Source organism: Ahaetulla prasina, chromosome 4 (genome assembly GCF_028640845.1).
Source record: "Ahaetulla prasina isolate Xishuangbanna chromosome 4, ASM2864084v1, whole genome shotgun sequence".
In the NCBI taxonomy this organism is placed as follows: Eukaryota; Metazoa; Chordata; class Lepidosauria; order Squamata; family Colubridae; genus Ahaetulla; species Ahaetulla prasina.
Window position 1 is genome coordinate 86,406,756 of NC_080542.1, and position 13,333 is coordinate 86,420,088.

At 40.8% G+C, this 13,333-nt stretch overlaps 1 protein-coding gene across 7 annotated transcripts in view; it reads left to right on the forward strand.

The window, feature by feature from the left end:
* Positions 1-4,797: 4,797 nt before the first annotated feature.
* Positions 4,798-13,333, forward strand: part of NPHP3 (nephrocystin 3) — a 174,403-nt gene continuing 165,867 nt past the window's right edge. For 2 of the 7 annotated variants that reach the window (XM_058181007.1, XM_058181008.1), the window contains exons 1-5: positions 4,799-6,156; positions 6,469-6,594; positions 7,462-7,612; positions 8,817-8,969; positions 10,659-10,792. In XM_058181007.1, the coding sequence (XP_058036990.1) occupies positions 5,803-6,156; positions 6,469-6,594; positions 7,462-7,612; positions 8,817-8,969; positions 10,659-10,792 (918 nt within the window). In that variant the 5' untranslated portion in view covers positions 4,799-5,802. Of the gene's footprint in view, positions 6,157-6,468; positions 6,595-7,461; positions 7,613-8,816; positions 8,970-10,658; positions 10,793-13,333 lie in introns of all 7 variants that reach the window. The other 5 variants (XM_058181002.1, XM_058181005.1, XM_058181006.1 and 2 more) reach the window with 4 other exon arrangements.

Sequence of the window (13,333 nt, forward strand, 5' to 3'; positions counted from 1 at the left end):
CTCATAATTTGCTGTTGTTTTATGCAATGTATTCCTTCATTTTTTGCTCTTTTCTGTTCGCCTCCCCCACCTACTTTGCATCCAATTCAAATACGAGCTATTCAAAAATCTCTTTTCTCTTCATTTAAAACAAAAAGCGAGGAAATATAGGGTTAATATTTTGTTCATCATGGGTTAATACTTTGTAATCATCATGTGCGTTTTGGAATGTGGGTAGTACTCTTATCTCGGATGGCAAACCGCAGTAAACAGTGTTCCCAGCATATACAAGGATACAGGATGAAACAAAGTATAACCAGAAACATTTGTTGCTTTAATCTTCCTTGCATACACGCATATTCACCTGAAAGCCAATGATGTAATAACTAACCAATTATTGTGCTTTGGAGATTCATCAGCCAATAATGAAGTAACACATATGTTAGCTGAGCTATGAAAAGCTATATAAACTTTGTGTAATGTTCAATAAATATTCTGGCTCTGTTCAATAAAGATTCTATGATTCTGATTCTGCTAATTTTGATTATGCTGCTGATTCTGGAAAAAGTCTGATTCATCATCATCAACCCTCGGGTCGTTTTAACATGCCTCCACTTTCTGCTGGTGCCACCACGCAAACCTCCCATGAGGAAAAAGAGGGGAAAAAGCAAAGTGGCTGGCTGCGGAACTGCCAGCTTTAGGAAATGGCCCAACAGGCCGAAGCAATGTGCCCAGAAAGAGGAGCCACCACCCTCTCACCTCCCACTCACCTTTTGCCATAGATTGGGGGCTGGGGCCCAGGGACGCGCTATTCCCTGAGACCCCAGAGCTGCCGCCTGCTCACCACCTGCCTCAATCAGGTTGGGGAATGCACCATTCCCCGACACCAGCCTTGCCCCAGAACTGCCACCCGCTTGCCACCTGCTCTTCCTTTGCTTTGGGTCAGGGGCCAAGGCCCAGGGACATGCCATTCCCCAGGGCCCTTGCACCTGCTCTCCCTTTGCCACACAGTGTATCCTTAGCTTCCTCCCTCAGCTGGCTGCCAGGGAAGGCAACCGCCAAAAGATGCAGCGGCTGCAGGTTTCTTGCAAGTGAAAGTTACTGGAGCCGCTCCCCTTCTTTAATATGCCGCCGCCATTGCCGCCCTGTTCCATGAGCCGACTGCGCAAGTGCACACTGTTTATTTCATTCATCAGCGGCAAGTTGGGTGTATGCTTGCACAGTCGGCATGTGGAACAGGGCGGCAATGGTCGAGGCACATTCAAGAAGGGGTGTGGAGCAAAGGGAGAGCAGACGGCGGCACTGGGACAAGTCTGGAGTCAGGGAATCGTACATTCCCTGACCCAGTCGAAGCGAGTGGCAAACGGACAGTGGCCCCAGGGAATTGTGCGTCTCTGGGCCCCGGCCCCCAACCCAAAGCGAAGGGAGAGCGGGCAGTGAGCGGGCAGCGGCTCTGGTAACTTTTGCTTGCAAAAAGCCTGCAGCCGCTGCATCTTTCAGCACAAGAAGCGCCTATAGGCGCACTAAAAAATAGAGAAGCTGCAGCTGCAGGCATCTGGCAAAAAGGGAAAAGGCAGAATAGAAATTTAAAAAGTTTTCTTACCAGCTTCTGTAGGTGTGGCTTGGTGGTGTTGGAGTCATGTAACTGAGTGGGCATGGCTGTGAGTGACATTGAGCTGGCCACGCCCACTCAGTCACAGGACACCCCCCACCAAGCTACACCCACAGAACCGGTAGGGAAAATTTTTAGATTTCACCCCTGGCCAGAGCACTCTGTCAGTGAAAATGGTCTACTGAGCTCCGTTTTCAGCTGCGACGGCCTCCTGCAACCCTCTGCCAGCAAAAACGGAACTTGGCAGAGCTGCACCCAGCCCTCCCGAGCTTCATTTTCTCTGGAAGAGGTACTGCAGGATAGACCTTCACTGTTTCCAGGGCAGCCCCACAGACCAGATCTAAGCACCCCGCGGGTCTTGAGTTTGACACCCCTGTGCTACAACACCTGGTTAAACTAAAAACCTATTATATTCTATGTATATATATATATATATATATATATATATATATATATATATATATATATATATATATATATTTACTACTAATAAATCAATGCTAAGAAATTAATGGAATAAAGAATTAGAAATCCAAAAATGATTAGATAATGGGGGAGTGTCTTAACTTCTGTAACAAGTATGTCAATGGACCAATTTATACAGCAGAAAATAATATTGAAAGTATACTGGGCTAAATTACATTTCTACAAAAAGGGATTCTCTAGGACAGCATTTTGCTGGAGATTTAATAATAATAATAAATTATTTTAACAGATTAACAGAATTGGAAGGGACCTTGTAGGTCTTCTAGTCCAACCCTCTGCCCAAACAGGAGACCCTACACCATTTCTGACAAATGGCCGTCCAATCTCTTCTTGAAAGCTTCCAGTGATGAAGCTTCCATGACTTCTGAAAGCGAGGTGTTCCATTGGTTGATTGTTCTCACTGTCAGAAAATTTCTCCTTATTTCTAGGTTAAATCTCTCCTTGATCAGTTTCCATCCATTATTCCTCGTATGACCTTCAGGTGCTTTAGTTTAGTTTAGTTTAGTTTAATTTGATTTCTATACCGCCCTTCTCCCGAAGGACTCAGAGCGGTTTACAGCCAGGTAAAACACAATTATACATATAACATAAAAGTTTAAAAATCCTGTTAAAAGACTAATTCAATTTGGCCGAGTTAAAACTTAAAAACAATAATAAAACTATAATAAAACCCCTATTAAAATTACTATTAGTTCAAGCCAGCCCTGTGCGGTAAAACAAAAACGTCTTCAACTCGCGACGAAAGGTCCGGAGGTCAGGGAGCGGGCAAACTGTATCATGGATAGAAGAATCTATCTGTGAGTGAATCGTGCTTTATCTATAACTTTCTGGTTATCTCCAGGGATTTTGGCAGGTGTGTGGGGAGACATCTCTGTGCCAGAAGGAATTCAGCCAAATGTAAATAAATTGGGAAGAGGCCTTTGACTGACTCTTTGTTGGGAGTATTGGGGGAGGGAAACAGAACAATGATATTCATTTTTCGCTCCCACACTAACATTGCTCTCAATGTGGTTGCTCTCAAACTGGAGCAAAAACTTCATCATAATCTTTATCAGACTGAGCAAAACCTTGAGCAACTAATCATGCTTTATGGGTTACAGTTCCATCAGCACCGGTCTTTAACTTATAAATTCATCTACAACCAATTAATCGTGCTCCTGGTGGTAACTTAACATTTCCATACACACCTAACTCTTTTAATGAATTCAATTCTTTATCCATAGTTTCCTTCCAAGCTAATTGATCCTTTTCAGGATACATCCCAATATCTTCATAGCTAGAAGGTTCTATGTTTATTTGACAAACAACGTTTGCTTGATATCTATCAGGTGGAAGCCTTATCCTTGTAGATCTTCTAGGTAATACAGAACTCATAACTGATCTTTCATCTAATTCCTCCCCTAAAGTTTCTTCTTCTTTTATAATAGATTCTACTTCATCTATTTCATTTTCGGGGGTATTATTGAATATTTGGTTATCAATAATAACATTATCCTCCTTTCTGTAATTAGCTTGCTCAAGCTTATCCCAACCTTCATGCTCCAGGAATTCTGCACTAGCACTACGATAAATACTAGTGGTTCCTGGCGCCCCAAATCTAAATGATCTATGATTAGAATCATACCCAACAAAAAACATTTTCCTAGCTCTTGGTTGTCCCTTTCGCCTTAATTGCGATGGTATAGGAATCCAAGCAGGAGCACCAAATGTATGTAAGTAGCTGAGATTTGGTTTTTTACCATGCCAAAGTGGAAACAGTAATTCATCAGTAGATGAATTCACTACATTGTTTAACACATGGTTAGCACACATTATGGCTTCACCCCAAAGTGATTCTGATGGACTAGAATCTGCTAACATAGATCTAGCCATGACTTGCGATGTTTGACTTCTGCATTCTATGTAAGAGTTGTGTTGTGGTCTATAAGGGGCAGAATGTTCAATACCTGCCTCCTGCAACATGTTCTCTAATCTAAGATTAGTAAACTCAGTACCATTGTCTGTTACTAAGCAAACTACCTTATGTTTCCTCTCAGCAAATTTCAGCCAGTTTGCCATACGCTGAAATGTTTCAGACTTCGTTTTCATCAAGTAACAGAAACCATATCTAGAGAAATGATCAACTAAGCTCAGTATATAGCAGGCTCCCCCTAAACTGGGTTTTTTAGGTCCGTCCCACCAGCTGCTTCTATTATTTTCTCACCTCCTCTTCCATTGAAACTAGAGGAGGTAGTACTTCTAAATCTGTTCAGGTGGTCTTCCTGAAATAAAAAAATGCTGTAACCTAAATTGATGTAACGGGTTTTCTCCAGCCCAATGCAAAATTCATTGTGTGACTCGGCTTTTCCTTTGTTTTAGAAACCTTTCCTCTCCCTCTGCAGTCTCAAGTGTAGACAATTCTTCTCTGACAGCGTTGTCGAGAAAAGCACCTTCGTTAACCACAGCCCTCGAAAAACGCGGGATATTGTACAACTTTTAATTTCTGATGCAAGAATGGCCGTGCTTCGACTGCAGACTGATAGGCGTTGTGTTCCAACACATCCCGAGGGGGTGTCAGGTTGGAGAATCCGGCGGCCCACGGCCCGCCCAACAAGCCTTTCCCGCAAGCGCTCAGAGCACGCCTTCTCTTTCGGCGAGCCTCAGCTGCGGAACGTCACGAAACGACAACGAACGTTGGCACTTCGCTTTCCTTCCCACGAGACCGCCAGAGCCAGTTGCAACCGTCCAGGAGAAAGCTGCCACGTCACTGCCTATTTCCTGCTTTCGTTGCGGCCCCCCGCCCACCAGCGCCGAAGAGTTTCCCGGCAGCAGTGCCTGGGCTGTAGTTCAGCGGAAGGAGGTCGAGGTGGGAGCGACGAGCGACCAAGTTGCTTGGCTGGTTGACTGTTTTCCCGTTGCTCGTCAACATTCCCTTAGTTTCTGGAAAGTTAAGGGATTCTTCTGGGAAGCTCCGGAGTAAAGCTCTCTACATTGACCTATTTGTTTGGAAAACGATTCCTTCCTTTTCGATTCTTCCATTTTTCTGAACCAAATGAGCAAGGCATAGCATGGGAAATAATAGGGCAGACTGGTATGAACTGTTGGTGACCGAGGTAACTTTGCTTGTTATTGGGAAAACGACAAGAAGACTATTTTCCCTTTAACAACCATACTGTAAATATTTGTGCTTGTTTGCTGGGTAGTTTTCTTTGATTTACATAAGGCAGAAATCCCAGCTCAGGCAGATAAGGGTTTGGTGAGTTTTATTTCCAAGGAAATGTGTGGAAAGTTGGCAGACTTAAGCATTGTCTCCTGTGGACAACCAGCACTAAACTATTCCTGATAACAGAACAACAGGAACATTTCCTTTGCTATGACTGTATAGAGAATTGTTACCAATGTTAATGAATATTGAATCTGTAGTAGTAACAGCCTTGTCAAGGAAATATGTATTATGTACTCTGCCCTTATCTACAAGGCTTAAAAAGAATTATCTATTTTTAAATTCGACTATTACTCCTTTGCACACATAAGTATTTTCTGATCTTAAAACCAGCAGTCTGGTTGGAGGAAAAGCGTCCATTTATGGATAATTAGACAGGAAGAAAGAAAGTGATTTGGGGCAATATCCTGGGCCCAAGTGTTGAGCAGCAGTTTGTCATTAAAGAAAGTCTACATCTAGTAGGATTTTGAGATAGTTAGAATCTGCCATTTTAAAAAGTGTGCATAAAGGAAGTTCTTCAGCTATGGGATCTGCTTCATCTTTGGTTAATCCAATGGTCACTGTTGGGGAGGTGATTGAAGATCCATATGAGGGAGTGGGTGGTGAGGCCTGCGAAATTCCTGTTGAAGTAAAGCCCAAAGCCCGTCTTCTGCGTAGTTCTTTTCGACGGGTAGGTGCATCTCGCCCTGGAGGCCTCATTGGCGCAAGCTTCAAGTCTACTGCTTCTGTACAAGAGCTGGATTGCATGGCAGAGTATGAACGCCTGAAAAAAGAATATGAGATATTTCGCATTAGCAAGAACAATGAGGTGGCTGCCATGATGAAGAAAGAAGCCAAGCTGGACAAAGAAAACAAGCGCTTGAGGGCAGAGCTTCAGGTATCTGCATGGGACATTGGCACCAGGATTGACCAAAAAACCCTTTCTGTTTAAAAAAAAAATCTGACCACCTTTATATTGCTGTATTGTAATTCTTACCAGACTCATCCAGAATAGCTAATAGGGATGCTAAAAGATGAGCTGTATCTGGAATACTGTATCATTTAAACCCTGGATTAAAATATCAAATGTATTCAAATTACATTTAGGAAGAGCTTTCTGACATCTAACAAATTACCGGCAATAGTCAGAGAGAATAAATGAAAATTTTCAGACCAGGGGTTAATAATGTCACTTTTTTCTTTCCCCCAGGCACTTCAGAAAACATATCAGAAAATCCTCAGAGAAAAGGAAAGTGCTGTAGAGGCCAAATATCAAGCTATGGAAAGAGCAGCTACATTTGAACATGATCGTGACAAAGTCAGGAGGCAGTTCAAAGTAAATAATTAATTTATTGGCTTTGCTGGATAAAAGCATGTTTCAGAGAGCCCTAAGCTTTGCTTAAATATAAATATTTTTTAGAAGTTAAACTGTTAATGATGGAATTTCTCCTCTTAAACAGGAACCATGATGGTGAATTTATGGCACGCCTGCCAGAGGTAGCATGCACAGCCCTTTGTGGGCACACGTGCCGTTGTCAGCTGTTCTTCTGGTTTCCAGGACGCACATGCATGCTGGCCAGCTGCTCTTTGCAGGTGGTGAAGCACTGGAAAATGGCCAAAAAACAGGCTGTTTTTGGGGCTGTGTACAGGCTGGTTTTTGGCCTGTTTTCAGGGCTGCTTCTGGCCTGAAAAACAGGCCTTTTGGGGCTGTTTCCAGGCTGTTTTTCAGGCCGTTTTTGGGGCCAGAAGCGGCCCTGAAAATGGTCTGAAAAATGGGCCAAAAACCAGCCAAGAAACAAGCATGTGTGTGCTAGCCAGCTGGTCTTCGGGTGTCTGGCACTCCAGCGTGCGCACATGCACACACATGCATGCATGTTCCAGTTTGGGCACCTAGTGCTGAAAAGATTCATTACTGGCCTAGGAAAGGACATATAGTATGTACGGAACTGTCTTAGAAATCAGGACTGATAGCTTGTAAACTTGAATAAAAGAATCATTTTATATTAGAATTTATTGCAAGTTCCACTTGATTCTAAATACTTCCCTTTTATCTACACAAGTTGATAGGTTGGGATTCTGTTGCTTAAGACTTAAGGGGGGAAAGGCTAAACTATTAATTGAAAATATATATTAATTGTATGCATATAATGAAATATGAATACTTTTTTAAAATACACTTGCTCAGAACTTTCTTCATTTATAGATTTTCAGAGAAACCAAGGAAAATGAAATTCAGGATCTACTGAGGGCCAAGCGAGAGCTTGAAGCAAAACTTCAGAGGTTGCAAGCTCAGGGTATCCAAATAGTTGATTCTGAAGAATCAGATTCGGATGACAGCTGTACAGAAATTACTGGTATGAGTCATTTTGCATTTATCAGTTGCCTAGATATGTTTTATAAATCTGCAGTGTACAGACAAAATGCTTTGTCAATATTTTGTTAAAAAATCAGAATAATGTCTAAGGAATAAAAATAGCTAAATTAATTATTGCCTAGTCCTCCCAACAATTTTTATTGATTGATTGATTAGCCTTTGAGCCATATCAAAGTACAGAGTTCCAGAAACAAATTATTACTAAAATTTTATAGAAGCAATTTAATATGGAATTGGATAAAATACAATTTAAAACCTCTCAACAATTGATTTTTCTTAATCCTTTAGATAAAGATTCTTCAATTTCTCCTATTTTCAAATAGTGACTTCTTCCCTTCTTTCCCTTTAAAATACCATGTCAATTGAATTTTTTTAATGCAAAGGCAGTACCTTGATTTGGGCATATCATTTTTTTAAGATTGAAAACTGAACAAAGAAACTTGACAGTGATATAAAAGTAGGTTATCACTAAAGTCCAGGAAGACTTATAGAGTTACCAGTTCTAGCCCATAACTCCATAATTTCCTAAAGCACTTGGTCATCCATGTAAATTTTAATCAGCTCTGGTCCAGTTTAGGGTTTTCAATCTTATTATGATTCTGATTTCCTGATTAGTAAGAATATTTGAGACAGGAGAAGAAGGCTTCTATCCCTTTTCATAATATTCTGAAAACTTCAATTACCACCACCACCATAATAATATATTTACTATTGAAGAACTTTTTTGTATCTTGCACCAGTCAGCCAATGGGAGCTGTTTGGTGACTAAGAAACTGGATCTGTTGTGAGCCATGGGAGACGGCTCAGGGCCTGGGCATGGCGTAGTTTAACTGATCTGTATGTAAGAGTTTGTCCTTGGATTATTGCTTCTGTGCTTTCTGTTTCTGTTTCTTGTCCTTGTACTTGTTACCATATTGCAAGAGCTGCATAGGTATTGTATACATGCCTCATATTCTATATTATTGTATATAAACAAGTTTCTTCTATAAATGAATTCTGCTGAATTATTTACTTATGTGCTGGTTGGATCGCTGCAAAATCTGATAACATGTTTTTTAATTACAGCTCCATTAGATTCCTTGCAGAAAACTCCCTTTGCTTTCCTGTTCTTTGCTTCTGAAGAATAATTGTATTTCTGATTAAATTTAATTTATTGAATTAGTATTTGTTTCCTTCATTTTAAGCTGCTGGAGGTCAGACAGAATATTGGATGGGAGGAGCCTTGGGAAGCGAGCCTTCCATGGGCAGCATGATGCAGCTTCAGCAGTCTTTTAGAGGACCCGAGTTTGCACATAGTTCCATAGATGTGGAAGGACCATTTGCAAATGTCAATAGAGGTAAGCATTTGCTGCTCCTTGAAACAAGAATGAGAGCAACAACAATAAGTCCTACTAAAAGCCCAAGCCTAAATATTGTAAAAATCTAGCGTTAAAACTTGTGGAATGTGGAGCCGGACTTCAAAATATGTAGTGCTTCATCTGCAAAGGTATGTAGATTTTCATCACTGTTTACTATCGGTGAAGAATTGATATTTGTATGAACCTGCTTTCTGAATTAGATCAAATCTTTCTTTATAAATGATTAGCAATGCCAGGTAAAATATAATCTGCTGACAGAAGTTGTTTTGTTTCCCTCGCATCCTGGACATAAACTGTTTCAACTCCTACCCTCAAAACGACGCTATAGAGCACTGCACACCAGAACAACTAGACACAAGAACAGTTTTTTCCCGAAGGCCATCACTCTGCTAAACAAATAATTCCATCAACACTGTCAGATTATTTACTGAATCTGCACTACTATTAATCGTCCCATAGTTCCCATCACCAATCTCTTTCCACTTATGACTGTATGACTATAACTTGTTGCTGGCAATCCTTATGATTTATATTGATATATTGACCATCAATTGTGTTGTAAATGTTGTACCTTGATGAACGTATCTTTTCTTTTATGTACACTGAGAGCATATGCACCAAGACAAATTCCTTGTGTGTCCAATCACACTTGGTCAATAAAATTCTATTCTATTGTATTCTATTCTTATATGTTAAATGGGTGCTCCATTATTATTATTATTATTTTCTTTTAAAGCCAGTATGTCTGTGAAGTTCATTTCTTTTCAGCATAATATTATTTTGTCCATAATTGGCACAGATGTTGTCATCCTTCCCTTGTCTTCTAAGGTGATCTTCATTTTTAAGACATATATATGAAATATTTAACCTGCAGTGAATAAAATTTGATAAATAGAAAGGAATCTCAATCCAGCATTAGCCATAGCAAGTTTCTTGATCAATAATTCTGATCTGTACATTTAGGTCTAATAATTATTAAATTTAGCTGTGCTTACACAAATGGAAACAATTTTCTTAAAAGTAATGCCAATATTTGATTTGTGTATATAACAAGCAGAAAACATTTTTAGAGAAAATCTTTTAGAAGATAGCTTTTGGCGCTTTTATAGCAGCAGCATTTAGTATGGAGAATGTGAGAAATGAGATAGATCCAGCTAACCAACAGAAGAGTACAATGAATTCTATCTAATCAGCATCCTATTGTCTGAGCTACTTCTGGCTATGAAGTAATAAAAATCTCTTTTGTTTTCTCATACCTCACAAAAAGGAAATTGCTAGCATCTTCCCATGTTTTCAGTACAATTTATTTGTAATGTTTGCAAAAGAACGTTTGAGATTGCTATAATACAAGCTATGTTACAGAAGATGAACTGAAAACATGTCAATAAAAGCCCTGAAATTCTCTAAAGCTTCTTGTTGCCCTTGCCTCTATGAGCTGTGGTGGTAAAATGATAGCATCTCAGCAATTTTGCAAACACTTTCCGCAGTTGCTGTGACAGTATGTTGTTATGGCAGCAGAATTGGAAGAACTGGAAGCAAATTCCAAGCAGTGTAATGCAAATAGAAAAGGATGAACTGGGGGAAAGGGACATGGAATTTCTATGAGTGGTTGGTAATAGGGAGAGGAGAAAGTTTGGCTTGATGTTCTTTATCTTTTGTTCTTTACAGATGATTGGGATGCAGCTGTTGCCAGTTTATTGCAAGTCACTCCTTTGTTTTCCCACTCTTTGTGGAGTAACACAGTAAGAGTGTATCTCATTAACACTGAAGAGACTCAGTTGGAAGTAGACATTTTCATAAAGGTGAGAAAAATCGCACTGCACAATATGCTGATTGCACTGATTGTTATGTCTGTCTTTGTTGTCTCACATTCTGGTGACAGAAACCTACATATGCAGTTTTCTCCATATGAATTAGAAACTGGTCTAATTTTATAGAATTCAGTGGAAGAGGTAAAGTTCAGTATGAGAGCAAAGAGTTTGTTTGAATAAGATTTAAGATTAATTCTTGGCATTTTGTAATATAAAAAGAATTTGGGTGAAATAACATTACGGATAAGACAGCCATGTCTGTTGAATTAATCTAGATATATCAGTTTCCTTAGATAAAATGTTAAATGAATGTTTTTAGATTTATAACATAATGGTATCTAACATGATACAGTGGATCATTTCAATGGAAAAATATAGACTTTATATGTATTCTCCCTACATATATTGAAGTAGTAGCTGGTTCTATAATGCCTTAACATTAATTTGGATTTGCTGAATATGAGAATTCCCATTCAATTAATCAAATATTTTGATTATATTTTCTCTGTACCCCACCCTAATCAACAGCCTTGACTGCTGTTGATTTTTTTAAAAATATTTTTAATTTTTCTTCAAACCACTTGTTAATATAGCAATAGCAATACCACTTAGACTTATATACCACTTCACAGTGCTTTATAGCCCTCTCTAACTGGTTTAAAGAGTCAGCATATTGCCCCAACAATCTAAGAGCCGAGCTGCCAAATTGCTGGCACCAGTGATCAGCAGAAGTCGCCTGCAGTACTGCATTCTAACCACTGTACTGCGGTGGCTCATATATAAGATTTGCGTATGTATTTTATAGAGAAATATTTCCAAATTTCATTAACATTTATTGTTTAAGTCATAGGCCACATCTGTAACAGGAAAAATGTTCTCTGTCAGGTCCCAAGTGGATCTATACTCCAAAATGTTTCCCTTTATTATCAAACCACTTATCAGAAAGTCTTTTCAAATTACAAGGACTGATCAAAAATCCCTTCCTTCAGCACCTTTGTAACTGAACAGTCATTCAATGGTCATAACTCAAGGCCTACCTATATTATAAAAGCAATATCATTGCATGATCTTTATGTAATTTCAACAAATTTCAACAACAAGGAGCACTGGTAATTTCATCAATCTTCATCTCCATAGGAATACTTTAGAGAGATGTAGTTTGGTGTAGTGATTAAAGTATCAGGCTATAAATCATGAATTCATCAGCTCTCTCATCATGCCTTTGACACAAAGCCAGCTGAGTGACCTTAGACCAGTCTCTTCTCTCATCCCGAGAAAGGAGGCAGTGATAAACAATTTGTAAAAAAATCTTGCTAAGAAAACTGCAGAGACTTGTCTAGGCAGTTTTGGAGAATCGGACAAAATAAAGGAATACTTGGGAGATGTTTGGCAATCTTTAAATCAATTTAAATATACTTGTTATGATGGGTAATGGATTTATGTGGTGTTACCAGTGGTGGGATTCTGCCGTTTCTAGGCGGTTTGGCCGAATCGTTTGTTAAATTGCTGGCTGACCCCGCCCCTCCCCACCATTACCTACTGGCCTTGTAGCACACCGAACTGTTTGTTAAATTGCTGCCTCGCACTCCCCTTGTCCCGCCCCTCCCCACCATTATTTATTGGCCTCGGAGCACACCGAACTGTTTGTTAAATTGCTGGTTCATCCGCCCCCCCACCTCACCCCACCACTATTTATTGGCCTCGGAGCACAACAAATCATTTGTTAAATTGCTGGCTCGCCCGCCCATCACCCTGCCCACTACTATTTATTGGCCTTGCTCGCAGTGTTGCACAGCTTGCCTTAGTGACACACTGAGACATAGCTGTAGCTACTCTTTGGTTCCTTGATCACATGGCCCAGCCTTCTTTCTTACCTTTGCTGCGGTTTCTCACTCTGTTCTCCACCTCGGACTGCCCCGACTGCTAAAGCAGCAGAACAGGCAAGTACAGGCGAGTGCTGCCCTTGGGGAAGCGGGAAAGGTGGTCGACCTGCCCCCGCCCAGCTGCCGGCTGCGACCTACCTCCATCCAAGCGTCTCGCTAGACACCCGATCCAAGTGCCTCGCTGCCACATGGCCACCAACCGTAGGCTGCGGTCGGCGGCTGCCTGGCCAGCGGGGCGCTTGAATCGGGTGGGAAGTGAGACACTTGGATGGAGGTAGGCTTCTGTTCTGTCCCCCCACCTCAGTCCGGGAGGCACGTGAGCTGATTCAATTAGCTAGCAATTTAGTCCACGGCAGCTATCAGCTCTGGCAGCAGACCAGCGAAAGTCTGTCAAGGTTTTCCCTGATGTTACCGGAGCAACCAGGAAGCCAGGAACAAACAGCAATCCAGGCCAAATGCTCAATTAAATAGTTCAGCTCAAGTTTTCTCCAGTCAGTTTGTTTGTTCGTCACGAAGCAGTAGAGCAGCCCCTCCTGCTTTTATACCCTGTGGGGTGTGGGTCCATGACTCAGCACTTTCTAGGCCTGCTCCACCCCTTCTTCTGTTGTTCCCGCCTCTCTTGTCTACGAAACCGGGGATCTAACCAGGA